General features: G+C 38.9%; 1 protein-coding gene across 1 annotated transcript in view; it reads right to left on the bottom strand.

Moving 5' to 3' along the window:
* Positions 1-14,700, bottom strand: part of LOC103152451 (sprouty-related, EVH1 domain-containing protein 2-like) — a 37,950-nt gene extending 23,250 nt beyond the window's left edge. The window contains exon 1 of the mRNA XM_007572915.2: positions 14,037-14,700. Within this exon, the coding sequence (XP_007572977.1) occupies positions 14,037-14,062 (26 nt within the window). The 5' untranslated portion in view covers positions 14,063-14,700. The remainder of the gene's footprint in view (positions 1-14,036) is intronic.
* Positions 14,701-19,534: the final 4,834 nt, after the last annotated feature.

The following is a 19,534-nucleotide window of genomic DNA, read 5'->3' as shown; positions in this document are numbered from 1 at the left end:
TAAAAACATCTTAGTTGATCACTTTTAACTCAGCCGTAAAGTGGCTGTGAATTTTACTTGGCGTCACTCACGACCAAATGTGAGTGATGACTCAGTTCGGACGGGCGATAAGCGGGGAGCGCACCGCCTCGCAGATAACAGCGGCGAATCCGTGAATCATGGCCTTTGATAATTTATTGTAAGCCAACAGGACAAAAGTGCAGGGTGTGTCAGGCAACCGTGTCCTTAAAAAGCTCACCTACGTCCAATAGCCAGCCGTTATGCATTTGTTGCAATGCCACTTATACTGCATATCAAACAATAAGTCATAGGCGCAACAGCCTAGAATGCAAACCTGAAGTGTCACTAACGAGAGCCCCGAACGCTGTCTGCTGAGTTTTCAAACGGCGATATTCTTAGCTATGTGGAATAAAGCACTGAAATGGCCGAACGTGTTGGTTGCAAAACGACACATTTGTCCAAGTTCATCTGAAAATAGCGTGTTTTGAGTATGCTCTAACAGGATCTACCTGGGTTTACCTGACCTATATAGATTTCTAGTTTACTTCAGAGTAAATTTGTGATATGTCCCAAACCTTTGTTTGATTTTTTTTTTGTGAACAAAACTCCTTCCTTCCTCCCCCTCAGTATTTCAGTTGGTGACGAAAGTCAGAGTCAAACCAGAGAAAGCTTAATTTTTCTATCACTGGCTTATTATGAGGTTCGTTTTTAAAAGAAAAAAAAAACATGCAACTTAGGAATGTGCTATAGTTTTATACTTTGACGTTAAAGAACCAGAAATTCTGGTATTATTTTAAAATGGTCTTGATCAATATTTTGTCATACTTTCCATAGATCTGTCAAAGTTTCACTTTGAAAACTTGACTTGCTTTTCATTCATTTTCAAGCTAGTACTAGAGAACTCTTTTGCTAGGTTACTTGAACACTAAATCATTTAGGCATAAAATGATCCCTAACACAGGAGATGAACCAGTCTTGTGTCCCTACAAATGGATAACCGAACAAAAAAAAAAAATAATTACAAGATTTTAAACAGATATGCACTGAGAAAACAACTGATTTGGTGATTTTCAGTTTTTTTTAGATCAGGCTGCACGAAAGCGAGAATTTCAAGCAATAACAGGAAGGTTAAATGTCTTATTTTGTTTCATCTTTTTGACCTTTAAGCTCTTATTTGCTGTGAGACATGAGGAATTTGGATATGCTGGCAGGCTTTTGGAAATAACAATGTTGAGGTAAGGATTTACATTCTCTAGTCTAGATTATAAACTTGGAAACCTTTGTTTTTGTGATTGTAAGCTAGCTAATCATTAAGATGCTAACGCCATTTTAAAATGTCAACTCTAATATTTTTTTCATTTTAAAAACCTGTCTAACAATGACTTTTCTCTCTGACACACACACACGCGCGCCCACACACACACACACACACCCACACACACACACACGCACACACACACACACACACACACACACACACACAATTTAATATTAGTTCCTAATAAGAAATCTGACTCCTAAAAATCGGGATCAGCGGGTCGAACCAGAGTTTGGTATTTGTTAGCTTTCATTGTTAGCTGTTTGCTGGCAGTCTTCAGTAGGAATTGCTTTGCTTCAATTTCTCTCATTTGACCTACAAAAATACTAAAGCTAACATAACTTTGGCCAAAAAAAAAAAAAAAAGAATTTTAGCACCAACAAGTTTCTCATAGATTCTCAGTTTGCTTAAAGACAAATACAATAAATTTACGCGATCAAGTTTGGAGCTCGACTCTTCCTTTGTCCTCCTCATACGAGACGGAAAGTATTTGATGTAAAATTAGTAAAAAAAAAAAAAAAATCAAACAGCAGGCAGAGGCTAAAGAAAAGGTAATCGAGACCACTTTTAAAATTTTACAGAGCACGACTGCACTTGAAGCATGGCACAAAAACAATTAGAGCTGCTTTATAACTCTTTCACCATGCCCACTTTATATTTATACACAACAAACAGACTATTGAATGTGCTCCAGAGTTAAATGGACCCTGAGTATCCCCCCTTTGTGCAACAGGGCCGTAATAAAACAGTAAACGGGGCTTGGAAGCCGGCTTGGAGAGGTGTGGAATCCAGCTCATGTGTGCCAGATAAATGGGCCGGTGAGGGCAGTCCAGCCATGTGTGATAAGGGTGGCTATACTTCCTGTGATAAAGAATGACTCGCCACACCTCTGCATGATCAACAGCACCACACACACACACGCACACACACCCCTCTCTGCACACAGTATGCGCTCTGTTTGCTGCAATCAGGAAGTGACTGAAGGGCACTTCACAATCAGGATCATTTCATTATTGGTTTGTTTTCTGATGAATGCTGACAGAGTCTCACGGCATTGCTTGATCCCCCTTTACGAAGGTACTGCAATGTATGGCGCGCAAACAAAATAAAACAAAAACAGAAATAAGCTGTTGTGATGCTTCCAAATGTTTGAATTAGCTTATTTTCTGACTTATGAGTATGAACTTTGATGTCTTTGGTTTTTTGTTCCTACTAATTAGACCAAGTAAAGGATGAAAGGTTTTTAATTCGATTTGTTTATGCTGAAGGACAATTTGTTGCTTGTTTGGTACAAATACACACGCTACTTAGAAGACAGGATTCGTCTGTTCTATCTGATCTTTTTAATTTTATTACCCCTCATTCAGAGAGACAGGAAGTGCGGGGTTGGGAGCTGGTGGAGAGGTGAAGAGAATTCATTCACAACTATTGATGCGGGCGCCTCCTGAGGGGAAGTCTGATCGGTGTTCTGTCAATCAGCTGCAGTTATGTGGAACGTTCACATGTCCGGCCAGCACAAGGCTCGACCCGCTGCTTAAGCCCAGTGCGTCAGTTGATATGGGAGCGGCGTTAACGGATAACACGCCATGTCAGACTGGCCAATCACGGCGCGAAAGCAGTGAGGGCGCTCTGATCAATTAGTCACCAATCGTTATGGGTCTAAATTCCCTCCGAAACAGCGAGGGTGGTTAAAGATCTGCAGAATAAGGTGACTAAGCCATTCCTGAAAACATTTTTCGTTGAAGTTGCAGGACATGGCATTCGGGCGGCTTCTTTAAGTAACCAAATAAAACCTCTCCTTTGCATATTTTCACATACTACATCTGCAGTGGTTTATTTTATGTTGCAACAGAGTTACATTTCCAACAGCGCCACAAGCAGATGCTACCCCTCTTCAGATGAATGGAAATAATTAGAGATGCACCAAGAAATCACCCAGTCACCCAACCTACAGGCTGCTGGGAAAGTCAAAGAATCCAATCTTCAGTGCGGAAGTTGTTGTGAAAAGAAGACTTGGTTAGCCACTTTTAGTATGTATTAGTTTTGGAAGCAGGAAGCAGAAAAATATAAGAAGCTAATTCAAAGAAGTAGATTTTTTTTCCCTCTACATTTTTAGTCTGTAGATCATTAAGGCTGCCAGAGAGAGAAAACATTCAGTAAAGATGTTTTAACTTTAAGCTTTCAACCACATAGTGTCTATGTTCTGAAGGGAAAACACACAATGAGCCATTTCACAGTTACTAATGGTTGCTAACTGTGTTAATTGCCAGTAAAAGATGCTAAAAAAAAGTCGGCTGTCGTTATTTTGTTTGTTTTAAATAAGTAAAACCATGCTTTACAACGACCGGTGTGCTCCCTTTATACTCAGAAGTCAGATTTATGGTGGAGCAACCTAAAGATTAGCATTTGGTATGGCTCCTGTGGATGCAAGAATATCTATTTGAAAACTTGCTTCTTTTTGTGCTTTAACACATAAAACAGATAAATTATTAGGGGATTTTATTGCTAATAGCAGTTAGCAACAAAACAATTTAAAATTTCTGATTGTTTGCCCGACTTGTTACTAGAACAAACCGAGTCACTCCAAATGCTTACACAAATGGACTGTGATTTTGCTTCTGCTCCTAATATGAATAGGTAATGAGTGCTCAAATCAGAAAGGTTAAATAAAAAGTTGTTTTTATATGCCATTGTAGCTTTCAAATCAAAGCCGAGAAAATAAAAATCAAATCCAAAATTCTACCAGTGCATCTTTAGAGTTACATCACTGGCATTTATTCCTTATTGAGAAAGCTTTATGTATCTTCTACATAAAAATCTGGATGTTTTCGGGTATCTTCCTACAATCATGCTCAAAGCCACGTCACAAATTCATCATGACTATAAACGTTGCTCGGAGCATAAACAAGCTTCACAAGTCATAAAGTACGTAGGCCAAAAAGTGAAAACAACTGATACATAAATCAAACTCCTGTCTTCAACACCTCTGTGCAATTGTCGGCGCTCAGCATTGCTCTTATAACTGTACTTCAAAAGTGGCAGCCCCTCCATTTAACACGAACTCTACTGAAACTAAGCTGATTGGTCCTAAACCTCTTACAGACCCTCGATAAAGCCTCCCATCCGCTTATTCTTGGTTTGACTTAACGCTTTGGGCTGAGTGAAAGTGACGAGCGAAGGGGGGTGGGGGGGCTTTCTAATCCTCTTTGCATCTTTGACGGACGTCCAACACAATGTCAGCCTGAGGTGTGTTTGATCAAGTGGACTTCGTTTACATAAACTGTCAGATGTCAATGGTTTATCTTGTAATTGGACAAACTGTGGCCCGGCTCCGGGGCATCAAACCAACTGAAAACTATTTGCATGATGAACACTAGGAAGCCTGTTCACTCAGGGCTTCCCCAAACGAGGCACATCTGGATTTTTACAGCTACAACAATATTAGATGTTACTTTGCCCAAATTTGTTGCAGGTTGGAATCATAATTCACAACATGTGAAATTTATACATAACAATCTTAGAATTAATTGAACTCTTCCTAAAACAAATACTTTCCACTGGAGCTTACCAGCGGCATTGCAAAGATTGGGCCTCGAGATAAATATGGCGTCACACTAGCTAAATAGCTGTGTGTGCTGTACCTACTGTACTTTTTGCATGACTTCTTCTAAAAACACACGTACTGCCACCAACTATTAGTTAAGGAGGTAAACTGTAGCCCATCCAAATGATTAAACCCATTTTGAACATTTGGTCATTTGGGTACAAAAAGGAAACGTCAAGAACAATTTTTTTTTTTTACCCACGTTGACAGAAAACTAAAGTTATTTTCTGTCTACTGTAAGAAACTTTGCCCAACACTTTGCTCACTCAGCAGTAGATCACTCCTGGTTATTTAATCATTTTCGCTATTTTACACTATTCATACTTCTAAGCGTAAAAGTGGTTCTTTAAACATTAATATTATGGAATTTATCGTGCCAATGATAAACCAAAATACCTATCATAGTAAAAAATTTACTATGATAAAGACCCAACTCTATGCTCAACTAGTCAAAAAAATAAACAGATACACGATGGCTAAGTACACGAGAACAAAATTTGATGACAAGCATAAAAATAAAGTAGAAAGTTACAACGTAGCAACACGTGGGTCTGAAGTGGAGCCGTTACTTGAATGACAAGCTGCCTTGAAGTCGTATCCAAAGCAGCAGTAAAAACAAATGGTTAGCGTTGATGTTATGATTCATTGCCCTTAAAAATTTAATAACCCCCACAACATTAACACGAGAACTGTTTGGGTGAAATGAAAAGCTAAAAACACTAATGGTAAAAACCAAGCTTTAAAGCCGACAAATAAACCGTTTCTTTGTGTTACTGTTGGGGGGGAAAAAAAAGTGTAATGAATGTTTCTTCAGCTTTGAACACCTTATAAATTAAAGTCCCCAACACGCCCTCAAGCTAACTATGGTGTCACACTGGCTAAAGAACTGAAAGTTCACGAAGTTCATTCGCTGGGGAGAAGAATGGGAGTTATCTGCAAACAGCCTCTCGAGTCGTCATACATACGGGTTCACCAGGGGGAAAAGACACACGATGAAGTGAATGAATACTCGAGCTATTATAATCTTGGTCATCCAGTCAGCTGATGAGCAGAGATTTAAAAAAAAAAAAAAAAGGGGGGCGTGAGGGGAGCAAAACAATTCTGGTCCATTGTTTGGTGTCCTGATATAAACAGCTCGGACCATTATATGGCCTAAAGGCTCCGGAGAGCAAGCAGCGATGAGCCTCTCTGTGAAACACAGGAAACACTGTGGAAAGCATCTGTTCCATGTGATGCGTGCGTGCACGCGTGCGCCAGCGGAGGGGAGAGTACAAAAACTTTAAAAAAATACTGAGGGGTTTGCAAAGGAAGCGGACACACTGTATGTGTTTACCCGTCTGATTTTGACACGTACCGTTCAACGCAACTCATCACTTCACCATCTGCAGGTAGTGTAAAATGAAGCCAGGTGTCTTTAAATACACAGTAAAAATGTGACGCCGTAACAGCGGCGCTGACTTCATGCGAGTTGTTGGTCTTTAAGGCTCTTCCTGGCGCTGGAGGAGCTTCTAGATTTTTATACCTCACCAAGGTTGACAAACTTGGTTATCACGAGATATTAAGAGAGACAAAGCAGTGATCGTGCCTTTGCAGTGTTCCATAGAATACCGGTTCAGGTCGCAAAAACTTAAAGGTGTGCTTCGAGAACTTTTCAACATTTTTTTGGCCTTTGTAGGTTATAAAGACCAGTGATCCCAAATAAATTGTTTTGTCGGTAATGGAAAATTGAAAGGGGGAAAAAGTAAATTATGCTGCTATAAAAAATTAACTTCTACCACGGGGCATTCATTCATTTGCCAAAATACCTTAAATCTTTCTGACAGCAATGTGAAAGACGGTTTCTTCCTCCCTGGACTGCTCTGTATTTAACGCCATCCACCTTCTCATTGGCTGTCTGCCTGTACCTGCTGAACAAAAGCATCCCCCACAGCATGATGCCGACACCACCTCCGTCCACAGAACGGTATGTTCGGAGTAAAATACACTATTAGTTGTTCGACAAGCATCTCTGTCTGCATGTGTAACCGGGTTGTATTAGCAGTTTCGTATGACACAGAATGCGCTCTGTAGCAACAATAGGTCACATATCTGTCGGTGAACGTCCTGAAAGCCGTAGTGTGCAGCGAGGTGACTTCAAAATGCAGACCCCTTGGTTTCTTCTTCCCTGGTATTCTTTTATTTCTTCCTGGTTGTACTTGTAAATAATGTTTTGCTATATTTTTATATTTATTGGCTTTCCGACTGGCCTTCTTGCAGGCTGTGTTTCACTATGCAGGTAAAACGTGTTTCTACTTCCCACATGACAACAAAATGTTGAGGTGGGTGGTGCTGCCATCAAAATTTGATTTATAGTACATTGTTGTTCTGTTCAGTAATATTTTTTCTGTTTCTACCCCATAACTTGGACATTTAGATACATTTCTGTTTGTGAAGTTACACTTACGAACCAAGTTAACAGCAACACCAAATGTATCCAACATGGCTGCTCGGCCGTTGGGTAATCTCCTGATAAACAGGACTTGGAGCGGTCAGTCTGTGACATGATGGTTTTTCTGTTATCGCTCTCTGAAAGACGACATCGTGTCGAAACTTCTTTAGCACAACGCGAACAAACTCCGGTTACTGAAGAAAATTAGCTTATCTCACGTAACTTGAGCACATTTATATTGCATAATGTTGATTAAATGTGCAGTATCTAACTTTTACAAAAACATTTTTTTATTTTTTATTTGTTAAAGCTGTCACAATGTCATGACGGTGTAGTATGAGACAAACGATTTGTGAAAAGATTGCCGCTCTTCCATCTCCCACTGCTATTATCGTCGGAAGAAATGCAACGCTCCCGGTCAAAAACAGCCAGTCAGAGGCAGGAGGAGGATCTTAAAGCTGCCAATCATGCTTGTGTAAGCGCTGCTAAGGGAAAAGGAAAAGCATTTATCCTTCATCATCAGTAGCTATGCTAACTAGCCTTAGACCTCTTGGCAGTCTATGTTGTGGTTAATCAGCTGCAGCATAGCGGAGAGAAAGGAGGAGGGTGTGAGCAGCACATACACAAGAATGATTGGCATCTCTAAAACTCTCCTCCCAGCTCTGATTGGTTGTTTCTGACTGAGAGTTGTATTTCTACAGTTTTCACTGGGAGAAGGCAAAGGAGCTCCCTTTCTTTTCATAGTCTATCTGACTTATACAGTCATGACATAATAATAATTTTAACAAATGTGTAAAAAAAGGAAAAAAATGTAATAAAAGTTACATACTGCAGCATTAAGATGCATTGAAAAATAAAATGTGGATTAAGAAGTTAGATTTTGGGCTCGTCTGACCAGAGCATTTCTGTCTACTATATACCCTACAAGTCTTCTTGCAAACTACAGATGGGATTGTTGTTATGGCTTTCTTTCAACAATGGCTTGCAGCACCATATCAGCTTCCAAAAAGGGGTGAATCATTTAATCATCCGTCAATGTTCGGTTTTGGTGATGAGCTTTCTCACTCCTATTGGGTTTACTGAAGCGTTAATATCAGATTCAGCCAAGTTGGAAAAACGGGGAACAGGACAGTCCTGCAGAGGGAACATACAGGTCGTCTGACTCCTCACTGCTGCGTTCACCACTTCGTGACTGCTTTTAATTTCAGAAACGGATTCGGTTTCAACTCTTTGTCGACCTTAGCTGAATGTCACCGAGCATCTCCTGTCCAATACTGACTGTGCACATGCTGACTGGGCAGTAGCTCACACCAGATCAATACATCCTCTGCTCATAGTGTTACTCTCTGTGTACGGGGGGGGCGTGAGGGGAATTCAATGCACCCTTATAATGAGTAATAACCGAGGAGAGAAGAGGAACTTCCAAACCGAGGATATGACAAAGATAACACATTAAATCTGTCAACATTACAGCCCGAGCAGGTGATAAACAAACGCGTCAACAACTACACGGCAACACAACAAAAGGAAGATAATGAACCGCTGATGTCGCGAAAGGGAGACTGAGAACTGTTACCGAATACTGACATTATAAAAGAAATACGTGACACCATGAGTATAAATGGGTGTGTCTTTATGTCCTGACCCGTCATCAATCCCGTAACTGGCTTTACTTCAGATAAAGAGACCGCATTATACAAAATAGATTATTTTTACGATGACCGCTTCCGTCCAGCCAAAAGCATAAAGATAGCAAGGCTACAGCCAACAGTAAAACGCTCATTAATAATCTTAATAGATACTGAAATTATATTTTAATCTTTTTTTTCTATGAAATCGCTGACTTCCAATAAAATTAGCTCAGACTCTCCTTTACAATTCAGGAATAAGTCCAACAGATAACATTCAACTGGGAGACGCAAAATCTTTCACGAGATGAGAGTACGCTAATGTTACGAGTTGTACTTGTTCGTTGCATATATTTTCATGATAAAAAATATGTATACATATTTCCAAAGTGGTTATGCACGTTTGTGTTTGTCATCAGGGTTGTGGTTTCACAGTCATTTGAAAAAAAAAGTCAGTATGACCTTTAAATAAAAAACATTAGCTGGTCCTTACCAGTTCTTCAAATTATAGGTAAACCCAAACTCAGGCTCAATGCCACCGGACATGAGATGCTTTGACGACGTTTACCCAAACACTTGACCAAAAGTTACACCGTAGTACGGCGTTTAAAGCTTCTGCATTAATCATAACCGGGTCATGTCAAACAAACTAGCTGGTTAAGTCAATTATATGTATATTCTAATCTGATTCTGGTTCTAAAACAAGTTTAGTTTATCATGCCAGTTGCTAAAACCTTTTCAGTCAAAGGAAACTTAGATGACTGCTTCGAGTCCCAAACTTTGCAGCAATCCCTCCTCCTTAATGACCTTGTGGCGACTCCAGACGGTTTATTGCATTGAGTCACCAACTCTGCTGTAAATCCTCACACTGATCATCCATTTGGCAAAGGAAAACTCCCATCAACTCTCAAATCTGGTACAAAATCCCCTCCGTGATTGTAGGGGTGGGCAATATGGACTTAAATATTGTTTTAGTACAATATTTTGTGGTAATATTGTGATAAACAATGAAAGTGACAATAAGAACTAGTTATTATTGTCAGACTGTGACAACATGACATGCCAGCCATGGCCCCACAAAATCAAATAACGGTCTTGATAAACATATTCATTTGTAATGCGCTTCTTTGGAACGCTGGTCACATAAAGAAGTGTGATTTGTGTCACTAAACTCCACATAGTAACTGGATTTGATCATATTTTCAAATTAAACAATATTTATTGGTACTTTCATGGAACAAATAGTGGATAAAAGAGTAAAACTATCAATCCTGATAATTCCGACAGCTTTTAAACATCATTAATTGAAATTTATCACAGCAACAATAAATTGGAATTCTTATCATGATAAGAAATTTATCACAATAAATGATAAATGATATGATAAATGCCCACGTGATTGCTATGAAACTCTTGCTTCCACTGCTGTCACTCTTGGTGACCAAAGACATTTAAATCCAGAAGAATTGTATCAACTATTCAAACCTTTTTCTGTATGGATCTGTTGTGGGTAAACATTTCCAGAAGCTTAAATGCAGTAAACAACATTTGCTAACTGCAGCTAAATGGTTCCGACAGAAATGTCTTAAAATACGTTTTACAATTATGAGAGACATGAGGATACAAGTGCAAAAGCAGCACTGGTGTTGCCATACAAAGTCACACAGCCGGGTTCTTTGAAAGTTTCCAGGGTGTGGTTTGGTTTTGCAGATCCATGACAAAAGCAAACTTTATCAGAAACACGACTTACACCACGGCCATAAAAGTATCGTCTGCAACAGGAAATGATCCAAAAGCTTCAGGGAGAGATTTTTCTTTTGTTGTTGTAATATGTTGTGACAAATGTATGGCCTCTGTCACGCTGTAGGACTTGGGTGGGGACAGAATCGGACGTGGGACTGTGCAACCCAGTGAGACGGGTACGCTGAGAAAAACTGCTAGAACTGAATCAATAAAACTGATGCAACAATTTGCAAACATCAGATGGTGATACATATAAACCCCTCTGAATAAAAATAGTCAAATTAATTCCAACCAACTTCTCAATTTTGTTTAGACAAAAATGGTTTTAAGTTATGAATTTAGATTTATTTTTTGCTAATGTGGACTCAGTGTGAAAAAGAAGCAGAAACAAGAACTGATATGAGATTAAGGCTTTAAATGTTAATACCTGAATACAATTTTCAAATAAATTCTATGGTGGTCGGATGTAAACATTTTCCTTGACAGCCACAGCTAAGACGAATGCTTCAGGATTAAGAAGTTTGCTAACAATTTAGCATTCGCACTGTTATTAAACTAGCTATAGCATAAAATGCTACTGAAATCATTAAAAAACTTCAAAATATCTCCCATTAAGGTGGGAATTATTTTTTTTCTCAACAACCATGAATAAAAATAATTAGCAACCCCTACAATAAGGTTAATGAAGCTCAGCACACTAGCATCTTTTTCTTTAGCATTAGCGTTCAGGAAAATAAATGTTATCAAAACCATAACAGATTTTTAAAATATGTACTAAGGTAACATTAGAACCTACTTTTCCTGACAACCATAGTTAGGGTTCCCTATGAACCCTAACCCCATAAAGCTTAGCTTGCTAGCATGTTTGTCTGCACCATTTCATGTTGCCAAGCTAGTTACAGTTGGATAAAAGTTCATAATATTTACTAAATAAATAGAACTAAATACATTGAGGAGACGGGGTGATTTGTCTGTCTTACTCCTGTTGTGTAAGAACTACATCCTTCCCAGTAGACATGCCTATATCAAGGTGCACCAAGTTCCAATACCATATACATTTTCTATCATATTTTCTATCTGAAGGCTAAAGTCCTTTCCAATGAGACTCCAGATACAGTGCCAGAATTACCATATTTTTTTCTGGCTGCAGAGCACAAAGTTTCACAGTGTTCATCTCCCACCTGTTGCTGCACACTGCTGGTCAGCAGACTGAGAGAAGTCTACTATGCTATCCTTTCACAAACAAGAAATATGAGTTTGGCTCTTTGGAAATACATCCGATCATGAAAAACACAGACAGTGTGTGTAAACTAATTCACAATTCAAAGTAAAGTTGTATATAAGTTGGAAGGATTTTGACCATTCCAAGTTGTACGTAATTAAAAAATACAACATAAGATGACAAAAACACACAATATGTGAATGATGCAATTCAGATATTACTTGCAATGGATAAATAATTTTTTAAAAGTAATTCTACTTTGCAAATGACCTCAGTTAATAACTAGTCTATCCATCTCAACAACATGGCTTTATTGAAGAAATCAATTCTGACTAACACCTGCTGTTTTCACAAAGACCTACCTAGCTCTTTGCATTCTAAAACATTTTATGATGTATTAAACTACAAGGGCCATAGGGAGCCTGAATGTATGGTGCTTAAGTGATTAGCTAACACTGACTCCAGTCCAAGCTTTTCTTCACGATATGAATGTCATATACATTGTGTGATATTGAAACCCTGCTCAATTTGTGACATTAGCGATAGTAAATACAATTTTATTTTCGCAAGAGGTTATGTTAGCATACAAAATATCACACCAACCCAGGCCTTGTTTCAAAACAGACTTGATAGTGCTTTGCTTTGAACTACTCTTGTCCCTGAAATAATTTTACCTGATCATTATTCTATAAAATACTTTCCTGTGTGAAAGCAATTAGACAGGTCAGTAATTTTCTACTTCCAAATTTGGTAAACTTTGAGTATTAGTAGAAACTTGAAATTTTATCTATGTATTGTATTTTAACTGTATTTTTCTACTATTCAATATCTTCTCAAATTCGTTTTTATTCTGCCGACCGGTGCCAGGTTACGTACTCGGGTCTCCCTGTGGGATCGGAGACCGAGGAACAGACACTCAGACGCGGGGCTTGTGCTGACTACAGCACGGCCAACAGGCATGAATGGGGACTCGCTGAAGGTTAGAGGGCTTTTATGAATGAGCCGCCGTCACGCTACCGCAGCGCAAACATCCCCCCCATCCGGTGCCCTTCGCCCTTCCAACCCCCGCCAACAAATCAGCACAGGCAGGCATTACCACCGAGCAGCCTAGCTCAGACGAGAGGGAGAAAATATTATTAATAATAATAAAAAAAAACTCGTCTAGTATAGTTTATGTGTCGCCTAATATGAAAACAGCTCGGTAGGGGTAAGCATTCGGCTTTAACTCAGACCCACTGGTGTCGTGTAAACAGGTCTGTGGGCCTACACACGGAGCTACATTTCGCAGAAGGCGAACGAGCCCGCGTGGCGGACAGAAACGAGCCGCGAGGACTCGAATTAACCCGAATCCGACGCTGGATTTTTTTTCTTTCTCTCTCTCTCTCGCCTCTGAAAGCCAGCCGTTGTTTACAATCCCATATAGCCTACTATTTTTTTTATGAATGGAGCGCGGTAGGCTATGCAAATGAGGGCGATTGAGAAAGAGATGGCGGATGGGGCATATCGGATATCTCTTATCCGGTGAGACTTCCCCCTTCGGTTGAAAGCAAACACACAGATGTGACCAAACAGCAGAGAGAAGGGGCATAAAGAGAAATGCGGCCGCCCGCGGTTATACCGTAACAAACCGTGCCCCCCACGCGCGCTGCCGTAGCTGTATTTCTATATATATTTAAAGGCGCAGCTCGTTAGGCGTGTTTGAGTTCCTAAGTTACGTTGCAACAGGGCCTCACTCGCTGCTCTCTCGCTTGAGATCCTTTCAGAAAATGTTTCCGATCCACCCACGCTTATTCCCCTCCTCCTCCTCCCACTCTTCTTTCTCTCTCTCTCTATCTCTCTCTCGCCTTCTTTAGGCTGTTTTCTTGAACATAATAATATGGGGGGCCACCGTAAAAAATAAAAATAAAACAACAAAAAATAATAAAAATACAAACGCACACACAGCCGATGCATTTGGACCAGTAAAGACACAAAACAGCTACGATTAAAAGGGAAGTATAGCTTTGCAAGGAGAGTTTTGCACATTCCACCAAGTTGCTCCAAGCAACTTATAAGCACGGGTTAAGAGAAAATCTTCAAGCTGCATTACTTACTCGTTTGGGTGTGTTTCCTCTATCATTTTTTCGTTTCACCTCAGGTAATGTACCACGGCGGTTGCATACTTTTCACTCGTCATTCTTTCACCTCCGATCCTGTGTCCAATTCCGCATAAATCCCCCCTGCGCCTTTGTGCGAGTGTCGGCTCTCAGGCTTTGCCCTCGACAGTCCCTTTTTTCCTGAAATTCTCCCTCTCCTTCTTTCCTCCACTGAAGCCACACTGTTTTCTTCTGGATCGCAAAAGAAGAAGAAGAAGAAGAAGAAGAAGAAGAAGAAAAAAATAAAGGACCTCCTCTTCTCCGTCTGGAACTTTAATACCCAATCAGTGGATAAACGCAGGCTGCACTGGCAATTTCGGTTGCCGAATCCAGCTCTTGATTCTCTCTAACCCCCCCACCTTCCCCAAACACACACACACACAGACACACACGCGCACGCGCGCGCGCAAACTCGCTCGCTCACTCCCTCTCACACACGCTCCGTTTTTTAAGTCCTAAGGCGCATGTTTTCACCGACGACTCCGCTTCCAGTTGTGCGTAAAAAAAAGAAGCGCGTCTTCGCTGCTGTTGCCGAGGGGTGGCCCCGCTAGAGCCCCATCTCTCACTACTCCATGTTGGATTGCAGGCGGCTGAGCTGCTCCAACGACGCCGGGGGGAGGAGAGAGAGGGAGGCTGGGGGTGGAGAGGGGAGCAGGGCGGAAGCGGTGACGTCGTGCTACATTTTGGTGGAGGGCCCAAGACGGCTGCAAGCTGTGGTCTATAGTGGCCCTTGATAAATGCAACAACCCCTTCCCTCCCCATTACACACACACTCACACACTCATTGATCCTTGATTTCAAATCCGGGCATGTCTCATATCAAAACTCTTAGTTCAAGCTTGGTCCAAAAAGGTAGACTATTGAGTGGGAAATTATGGAAAGGTGATTTTGTATGGAAAGCCTAAAGTACCAACATTTTCTAAATTAAATATATATATTTGTGAATGTTAAATAAATATGTAATTAAATAAAATTTTTTATATTTAATCAATAGAATGCAGTTTGAAATAAATAAATGTATTCGTAATTGTTTTTTTGGCGATAGTTAACTTTATTTGGTTAAAAATAATTACATGTAAAATGTATCAAGCACATCCCAAAGTCATATGAATTCAATTAAATAATTTTACAATTTATTAGAGCTGCATCGGATTAAAAAAATTAATACGATATGTCAAAATTGTTTTTTTTTGTGATAATGTTATTGATTCATTTAAGACACATTTTTCTTCTACTATAATGTCTCCAATGGTGGAGACAGATGTTAAAACCTAACAGTTTAATGTCAAAGAACTAAAACATCAAAATTTTATATGGCTGGTCTTCTTTTAAAAGTTAGACATAGTTCCAGGAAAAGCTAGTTTATTAGTACTTTGGATAATTTGTTAGCTAATAAAGTTAGGAGATCCCACTGGTTTTTGAACCTGTACCAGTGTTTGGATGTCATTACCAGAAACAAATATCTGACCTCAGAAATTACTGATGTTCCTGGTCACCGGCCAACCATTTCATCACAGTTATTTTGTTCATATTTACCTTGCAAATAATTACTACAGCCACTTCTCAGTACATCTAAAAGCAGCCGTTGTACCATAATTTGAGATCAGTAGCCCTGCCCACTGACTGACACGTAAAACTCACTAATAGATTCATTTGTGATGTGTTGTCGCATGCCACTGTGGAATAATGGAGTATTAAATAAATAAAAAAATTAAATAATGAATATATTTAATAATATGACTATTAACCATGCATATTTTGAATACTTTGCCTGTGCTGTTAATATGTTTTTAATTCAGGGACTTTTGAATAAACATTGATGGATTTATTATTATTATTATTATTATTATTATTATTATTATTTATTTTTTTTATTTTTTTAAATAAAATTCTGGCCCTTTCAGACCTCCGTAGTTTTATGCTAATTTCTATTTTTTTAAGGAATAAAAGTAGCAGAGCCACAAACTATTATTAATTTATGCTTAAATAATCAATGTAAGTGCATATCTGATCAAACACAACGTGATTAAAGGAATTTCCGGGCTAATCCTGTTAACGTTTGACTAGCATATCAGTAAACAGTTCTGTTAATCCTGTATTACCTTTGTGTAAGCCAATCTCTGGAATGATCTCTTTAAAAATCTATTGATCTGCTAAAGACTGAACAAGTTAAATGATTAGTCACGTTTGTTGGCTAAGAATCCAGTCAGATTTTCATTCCAACCCCCCAAGCAGTTGCCAACGTTGTTGTTTTCCTCTCAGGTTCATGTCTGTGTGACGAAAAAAAAAAGGCGAGGGCAAAATAGTGATGGTGCACCGCCCTCTGCTGGTGACTCATCCATTGTACACCCAAATAACGTACCTTGTTCTTTTTTTCTTACATATTCTAACACATTAGTTGTACACGTTTTTTTAACCATGTAAAAAAATTTTATATGTAAAAAATTACATGTAAAATGTATCAAGCACATCCTTTAATAAATGCCGAGCTTATTGATCACTATTTAAAACTATCTTAAAGCATAACTTGCACTTTTTTTTTTCTTTTTTTTTTTTAGTTTGCTGTGTCATAAAAAAGGAAACAAAGTTCACACCTATTGGTAACTGCATGACCGATTCAAGGGTGTGGTTTTATAAGATATTCAATATGTAATCAAATAGGGAATATTATAAATTTTAGTATTTAAAAGTAAATTGCGTGAGGGTCGACTCTCGTGAGGGAATTATTGAAGCAGAGCTGAATGCACCTGAATCTCTCACATGGCACATGCGCCAACACGAAAACAAAACGTGAAAGGAACTTTTTTTTTTTTTTTTTACACTTACAGAATAGCAATGATTCCCAAGGAAGTGCCTTTCTTTTAGTTGAACATTCCTTTTATTCGTCTCCTTTGTTTTGTAGTTTTCTTCTTCTTTTGTGCAGTTCCCGAGTCAAGAGTCCAACGTGTTGGGTACGTATCCGACACATGTGGGCAGTCGGGTCGCTTTCGAGCATCAGGTCGTACAGTGTGAAAGCATGATTCGTGAGATGCGAATTATTGAACCCTGCAATGTAGTTGTACATTTTGAAATGGATTTGAATACGACTTAAGATGATATGTACTCAGCTTTAGCATTGACAAATTCGACTCCTTTCTAACTCGCAAATTAAATTTGGATGTGTCATTCATGACCGCAGCAGTAAACTAATCAGTGGAAAATTAGCCACCAGCATGTGTTCCTGATTTCTCTATTTTAGTTTATACTCTGAAGCTCTTGAAATACTTTTTTGTAAAGTCTAACATGTTTGAACAACTAATATTTTGTGCTATTGGTGCTTATTGACCTTCAATCTTTGACAATCACAACTTATCAAAGATAATTTGTGATTATTGCTGTCTCCACGTTCATGGTGGTAGGAGCTATTCCTGTAACCGCAGTGAGTTGCAGGTTTGCACGTCCACTCTGTCTGTCTCCATTGTTGTGTCCTTGGGTAAGACAATTCACCCGGCTTGCCTGCTGGTCAGAGGTACTGGTGCGTGACGACCTGGCTTCTATCAAACTCCCACAGGGCAGATGTGGCTACTCCCGTCCCTAGTAACCTGTCACATAGTACAGATCATTCAACACTATTTACCTTGTGAACAATTAATAACATTACTTTTGAATACTACTAAAGACAGCTGAAGTACAAGATGGCTACAAGCAGGCAAGTGAATCAGTCAACTTCTGAAAGGTTAAAAATGTAGATTTGTGGTTCTTCAGACCACATTTCCAAAGTCTTGTTCTTGTTTCGGTTTCAGCTACATTTCTGGTTGAATACTTTTCTCGATCTTAGACATGCTTGACCAAACCAGACCTGACAAGAAAGACCACAGCTGCAAGTTCATTTGACACTTGGCCATTTTAGAATGCAGCCTTAATGTATCTTTTTTTTTTTTTAGTTTGAAGATTTCAAAGATCCCAACTTCTAGTGCAAATATATTAATGTTTTTCTGCAAAGCTGGTTAACGTTTCTGCTCTTCAGAAAGGTCTGATACCCTCTAACAGCTGGGAAGTAAGAAGTCTATATGAACAAAGCAACATGCATAGTTTCCTACGACATTCTCTACAATAGGGTTGTGCATACTCTATACATGTGCAAATGAGTTATATTTTTTGTCTGATCACAGCCGGCCTTGACTTTTCACACTGTCAAATGTGTGCTTACAGGCAAACAGGAAGTCTCAAGTTTGACACGTCAATAAACAGGAACCAAAACAATGACGAAATGGAGACCATCAAGAAGTCTGAATGATTCATTTACAAACCTTCATTTCTAAATTTGTACTGTACAGATAACACATAATACATATCCATCGACAGGCTTTTTTTTTTTTACTCCTCTTCAGTAGATTTCACCCGACTTTACCTCTCAGTCACACAATTGTTTTTTCTCTTGTTTTTTGTGATCTCCTAGATGAGGTGTTGGAGAAATGTTAGGTCTGCCTCTTCAGTGAAGGCTCACCACAGTCCCATGTTTTCTCCATTTGGGGATAATGGCTCTCACTTTTGCTCACTGCAGTCACAGTAGCCTTAAAAATATGCTTTACCCGCTCCACTCTGAGAGATATCAGTGATGCTTCTTTTCTTGAATTTCTTGAGATCTTGACAGGAAGTGTTGCTTATTGAGATCTTGTAAGGACTCATTTATCCAAGTGCAGGTTTCGCATTGATCCAGCCTGGGTGTGGCTGGTGAAGCTGAACCAAATAAATGTGATTAATCAGACTTAATTCCTGATTTAAAAAGAAACTGGGTTCACACTGGACCAGTCATCTAGGTGTCTTTGTCTGGTATTAACATTTGTTTTATGATTTTAAGGATTTAAGAGTGATGAAAGTCTGCAAATTCCTTTTCTTTACACTGTTTGCTAAAAGGCCTGATCTCTGGACATGGACTCATTCATTTGGACATTTGCCTCATTACATAATATCTGTTGAACACAATGAAAATAAAATCCTTTAATCAGCACTTTTATTTACATAAAGACAAATAATCGGATCACTAATGCCCTCTAGTTCTCTCAATCCATTTTTATTTGTAGAAACCATTTTAAAATACAATACAAAGGAAGAAATTCTGTCATGTTTGAAAAGAAAAACACATTTGAGCAAACTGCTTTTTGGAAAAATGACAAAAAAAAAAGTTTCCTTGTGACATTTTTCCAGAAATGTATCATAACAAATGTAAAAAAAAGGGCAGTTTGATAAAAACCGGAAGATGTCAAAATGTTTTTGACTTTTGCCCAAAACAATAAATTCAGTGACTTCAGTCCGACCAGAAGTCATGTTGGCACAACACTGCCCCCATGTGATCAAACTATAAAAATTCAGGTTTCCTTCGTTTAGTCAATAATCCCCTTAAATCAAAAATATTAATGTAAAGATTTGTTTCAGTTATTCAAACAAAAATGAAACATAAGTATAATATGGATTCA

The sequence above is a fragment of the Poecilia formosa genome, unplaced genomic scaffold, assembly GCF_000485575.1.
Source record: "Poecilia formosa unplaced genomic scaffold, Poecilia_formosa-5.1.2 Scaffold311, whole genome shotgun sequence".
NCBI classification, from domain to species: Eukaryota; Metazoa; Chordata; class Actinopteri; order Cyprinodontiformes; family Poeciliidae; genus Poecilia; species Poecilia formosa.
This window is presented reverse-complemented; position numbering and strand designations above follow the sequence as displayed.